At 39.5% G+C, this 6,000-nt stretch overlaps 1 protein-coding gene across 17 annotated transcripts in view; it reads left to right on the top strand.

Moving 5' to 3' along the window:
- Window positions 1-721: 721 nt before the first annotated feature.
- ELN (elastin) overlaps window positions 722-6,000 on the top strand; it is a 109,563-nt gene continuing 104,284 nt past the window's right edge. For 9 of the 17 annotated variants that reach the window (XM_069761419.1, XM_069761428.1, XM_069761421.1 and 6 more), the window contains exon 1: window positions 723-865. In XM_069761419.1, the coding sequence (XP_069617520.1) occupies window positions 787-865 (79 nt within the window). In that variant the 5' untranslated portion in view covers window positions 723-786. Of the gene's footprint in view, window positions 866-6,000 lie in introns of all 17 variants that reach the window. The other 8 variants (XM_069761432.1, XM_069761431.1, XM_069761427.1 and 5 more) reach the window with 1 other exon arrangement.

Genomic DNA, 6,000 nt, shown 5'->3' with positions numbered 1-6,000 from the left:
ACAGTATACTTTGATGGAAGAATCATTTGTAATGAAATATCGTATATTTAGTCCCATATTTTCTATATGCTGCAGCTGACCATGTAAATGCATCTGAAGTCACTATACTGTATATGAACATCATAATCAGCAACAGGTCTTACTGGAAACTTGATATAAAAATCCACCTATGTAGCTTTTTTACAATAGGAAAGTCCATAAACTGGAGCTTTCTATATGTTATTGTTGTACTGTATTAAAGGCGAAGGCTTTCTCGTCCTCCAAGCACAGACGCTTGTACACGCTGGAAACAATCTGCATGAAACTCAGTCTTGTCTGACTTCTCCGACTCGAAGTCTTGCACCTGTGCTTGAACGTATTGTGATGAGTTCATTGATAAAAACTGTTCGCCCTAGTGTACGACTAGCAAACGAGTTTGATAAATCCCCTGTTAAGAGAGTGAAGGGACAGACAGACAGACAGCAAACGAGAGAGACAGATAAACACGGAGAGGAGAATTCTGCACCCCCTCTCTCTGGCTCTGCTCCCATGTCTATTTCAGCCAGAATTGCAAAACGTCAGCCAAGAAAAATGAAAAAAAAAAAAAAGAAAGAAATAAGAAAAAAAAAGGAAACAAAACAAAATAAAATATTCCCCCTCCTCTCCCAATAATAAGGGGGGTGGGATGGGGCTGCTGGCACATTTCGAATGACGTCGTGTCTCTTGCTGCCCCTCCCTCATTGGGGATGTGAGCTGAGCGGCGGGATAAAACCCAGCATGTGTGAGTGGACGGGGGCATTGTGAGACATGGAGAGCATACGGCCTGCCGCTCCACTTTGGAGCATCATCCTGCTTCTTGCCTTCTGCCAAACTTCTCTGCAAGGAGGTGAGTAACCATGCACACACCAGCACACTTCACTTACACTCAGGGCCTAATAAGTCAATATTCTTGAAATGTCCTTGATGTGTTTTATGTATATTCTGCAATGTTTAACATCATTTTTGCCTTTTCGGTTCCCTAAATGCCCTCTATAACTCTAGATATGTAGTATATTGGAGGTGATACGCACATCATACCATGAACACCATGTCATATACACTACATCCACCTGTCTATACCGTCACACCTTACTATGTTAGGTCAATGACATATATGACTGACAGTGGAGAAGAAAAGCGCTATCATTAGTGAGCATTAAACGCAGACTGGAAACATGCTAAAACACATTTCGTTCCCACTCTGAGGGATGTTGTATCCTGATTTTGGAGCTGCTTAAATCCTAAACTTGGATTTCTGCAGTTCCCAGGTGCTTGTCACAAACAACTAAACTTCAGAACTAAGACCAAACACAGGGTGAAAGCCCAGGGCTGGACTCGCAGAGTCACTAATGCGCCTGCAAACACATGTGAATTCATTCAGTTTACATATGAAACAAATAGTCACAGGTCATGTGTAAAGAAGGCAAAAGAAAGTGGGTCCCTGGAAACCCCACACACACACACACACACACACACACACACACACACACACACACACACACACACACACGACTTATCACATTTGTTAAGGTGGGCAAAAATACCAGGGGTCCTGTTTTCGGGGCTAGAACATTGGGCCCTTGGGTTTAACCCTTTTATTACCATAATATGCCTTAATACAAATAATAATAACAATATAAAATGACAATACAAACAGAGAGAACATTGCAATATACATTTGTGATTTATCTCTTAGTGGTGTGATGAGGCTATGTGCCCACGTTCAGTATTTGGTCAGTATTTTACCTCAGTATTTATAAGCCAAAACCAAGTGAGGAACACTCCAAGGAAAAGTATCATAGAAATATGTCACCCCTTCTGTATTTATCATCCACTCCTGGTGTCGGCTTACAAATACTGAGGTAAAATACTGACCAAATACTGATAGTGTGACCATAGCCTAACCCTGTAATCGGTTTATCTGCAATGCTATACAAAACCACAGGTACCCATAGCCCTTCCCTTCCTTTATCTACTCTCCCATCCCTCGGTTGAACTTGATGGACATGTGTCTTTTTTCCATCTTACTATCTGTAGACCCAAGCTTATCAGTGCTCAGCTCTGCCACACTGGTGTCTTTATTTATCAGTGAGGAACCTAAATTAAGCTAAACCTCCTATCTATCATTTTTCTAACAGAAGAAAAATTCTTAAATATGATCTGTAGATGGTACATACCTGCTTAGGTTCTTCTGAAGACAGTGACCTTCCTCTTGGATGTCCATCAAGCAGTATAGAGTTTAAGTCCTCTTTTTCTCAGAAGAGGCAATTTGCACATCAAGCAGTATGTACCGTAATTTTCTATGTAGTTTCGAACTTTTTCAAGCATCAGTCTTCGGCTTAATGCTCTCCAGGCCACCTAATGTCATTAATGTCCATTCTTGTAGCAGTGTGTATACACAGGGATAAGCGTAGAGCTGTACTCTGGATATTACAGCATTGAAAGAGGGCTGGGTTTACTTTCACAGAGGAAACAAGTGTCTGAATTGCTGCCAAATTTTTATGGACCATAAGTGCTCTGGAAAGAGAATTTCACAGAGATTTGCAACTGAATGCCTTGCTTATTGTAGAAAGCAGAGTACATTATGGGGGTTAAACTATACATTCACACTAATTTGGAAATGATGTAGACAATATACATGTCATAATAATAATATAAAAACATTACTAGTTATGGAAAGGGTTATTTCTCAGATCTAGATTCTGCATATTCCTACCTTCTGTCAGAGCACTGCCGTCATGTTTCACCCCCTGATATCATTTTACTAGGAGGTTATGTTTTGCCTCAGTTGTACCACAATTGTACAATACTGTATATACACCTGTGTTTCTTACCAAATGTCATACATTAAACTATTACTCTGTAATCTATCATTTCTGTGGAGGAAAATATACATTTTAAATAATTAAAATTTAGATTATGTCCCAATGGTTGAGAAATGGTCAGATATCTTGGGCATTACTCAGGGCAGTCTCTAGCATATATTAACAGGGACACTAATGGTGTTTCATAGATTTATTAGTTGTAACATACAGGATAATAAGGACTTCTCTTCACAATCAACACTGTTATCATAATGGATTTTTATCAGGGGTAAACTATATGGCTAGAGAAGAGAGACGAGTCTGAATGTCTGCTTTCGGAGTTCTTTATACTTTATATTGGTTAGTATATTTTATTATAGCAGGGGCTTAACTAGGGAGAGTCTGTTGAGGTATAGACCCTAGTTGCCACATGGCTGCCAACTATCTATTTTGCATTGACCAGGGCTAGGTATAGAGCTAGGGCACTGGACTCTTTGGGTAGTCGAGCTCTGACTAGTATTCATCTTGTAATCTAGTCTCAATCCAAGATAAACTGTGAAACATTCATTATGCAGGTGATTGATAATGATTATTGAAGTTCTAGCAGAAATGTAGTTCAAAATTATAATTATAAATAATTAAATTATAATTATAAATAATTAAATGTTATTCTGATGTAAAAATTTGAGTACTTATGTCTAAGAACATTTACAGTGAATGTCATGTACAGAATACATATATTCTTTAGATGGGTTCACTGTCCAGGGTTAGGTAAAATCACTCAAATTCTTGAGATGGGTTTACTGTCCAGGGTTAGGTAAAATGACTCACGTTCTTGAGATGGGTTTACTGTCCAGGGTTAGGTAAAATGACTCACGTTCTTGAGATGGGTTTACTGTCTAGGGTTAGGTAAAATGACTCACGTTCTTGAGATGGGTTTACTGTCCAGGGTTAGGTAAAATGACTCACGTTCTTGAGATGGGTTTACTGTCCAGGGTTAGGTAAAACCACTCACATTCTTGAGATGGGTTTACTGTCCAGGATTAGGTAAAATGACTCACGTTCTTGAGATGGGTTCACTGTCCAGGGTTAGGTAAAATGACTCACGTTCTTGAGATGGGTTCACTGTCCAGGATTGGGTAAAATGACTCACGTTCTTGAGATGGGTTCACTGTCTAGGGTTAGGTAATATGACTCACGTTCTTGAGATGGGTTCACTGTCCAGGGTTAGGTAAAATGACTCATGTTCTTGAGATGGGTTTACTGTCCAGGGTTAGGTAAAATGACTCACGTTCTTGAGATGGGTTCACTGTCTAAGGTTAGGTAAAATGACTCACGTTCTTGAGATGGGTTCACTGTCCAGGGTTAGGTAAAATGACTCACGTTCTTGAGATGGGTTTACTGTCCAGGGTTAGGTAAAATGACTCACGTTCTTGAGATGGGTTCACTGTCCAGGGTTAGGTAAAATGACTCACGTTCTTGAGATGGCTTCACTGTCCAGGGTTAGGTAAAATGACTCACGTTCTTGAGATGGGTTCACTGTCCAGGATTAGGTAAAATGACTCACGTTCTTGAAATGGGTTCACTGTCTAGGATTAGGTAAAATGATTCACGTTCTTGATATGGATTCACTGTCCAGGGTTAGGAAAAATGACTCACGTTCTTGAGATGGGTTCACTGTCCAGGGTTAGGTAAAATGACTATTTCATGTTCTTTAGATGGGTTCACTGTCCAGGGTTAGGTAAAATGACTATTTCACAATAATTCATTGGTGTCCAGGTTTTGAACAGTAGTTCCCTGGCCAAAATCTAGATTCTAGGTCCTCAAGGTATACCCCACTTGTCATGTCTCTGGAGGCACTGTCCTAATGCCATGCACACGGTGTCATCATACATTTGGGGGTACTTTGATATAATTTATTAGTGTGTTTTGTATTGTCAATCATTTCACATTTCTGAATACTGTGAAAGGTAAGTAATGAGCAGTGAAGCATGATGTGTACTACGACAAGTCTGCATGTTCATTGCCCATGCACAATACACAACATTACAACTACCTGCACTAAATCTTAGCAGCACTTGTCCAATATACTCAGCATTCTGCATGTGAGCACGTTCTGCTTGTCCCCAAGAGACATTATCTAACTTGCATTGAGTGCTTAAGTATTAGAAGAACATGTTCTATTAAGGTTCACTATATCCTTGTTATTCCTAGATTCAGATGAAATCCACATTCTAGGAGAACTGTCCTAGAGATCTGTTTCTCCAGATATTCCAGATGTTTTTTGTCAAGGGAAGCAAAAGCTTTAACTTGCAAGTGAAAGCTGACACATTCACATCTGACACAAAGGCAAAGGCTGTTAACATCTTCCTGCCAGCAGTGACCTTCTTACCAAGTTACCTCCTCATTGCCAAATTGCAATGGACCCCAGATTGCCCCGCTACTTTAAAACAAGTCAATGTCTCAGGGACGGATGTTAAATGTTTTAGCTTTGTTTGAAAAGTGAATAGTTTTCTGGCAAAAGTTGGGTTAATGCAACGTTTTCAGGCACTTTGAACACAAGAACAACATCCTGTAAGTTTGTCTATAACACTTGCAATTAAGTAAAGCTATACGACATGCAATAATGAATTGGATATGTATAGGATTAAGCGGCCACTGCTTAGCAGATGTGTCCCCCTTGACTTTGCAGTTGTGTACAGTTGCTTAACAATCACGCACGTAATAGACCTCTATCCGTAGGCAGGTTTTTGGAAAGGAACTTAGCACAAATAGCAACAAAGAAACAATAACAGATGTGATTTCATGGATCTCTTACAATTGTTCTGCATTTGTTTACAGTTTAGGAATCATCAGAAAATCCATGTTTAGTGATTAGACCAGAAATGATGAAGCCAGGGCATTGTGGGAGTGAAATTTAATTGATCTTCCTCAAATGCCATCTCACTTAGCACTGAATTATCATGTACTGTCGCTAAGGAAATACAATTACAACAGGATTTTGGTCACTAAAATAATTGCAGTAGGTTGTGCAGAAGTAAGCCCTCATATAGTGGATGCTTGCCAGCATTTAATGGGCCATTTCCAACCTTAAAGGAGCCTCAAAGAAGAAGGACACTTGGATGATACTGTAGAAGGATATAGAAAAATTCATTGTGCACACAACCTAATATTCATA

Source organism: Ranitomeya imitator, chromosome 3 (assembly GCF_032444005.1).
Source record: "Ranitomeya imitator isolate aRanImi1 chromosome 3, aRanImi1.pri, whole genome shotgun sequence".
Lineage (NCBI taxonomy): Eukaryota > Metazoa > Chordata > Amphibia > Anura > Dendrobatidae > Ranitomeya > Ranitomeya imitator.
This window is presented reverse-complemented; position numbering and strand designations above follow the sequence as displayed.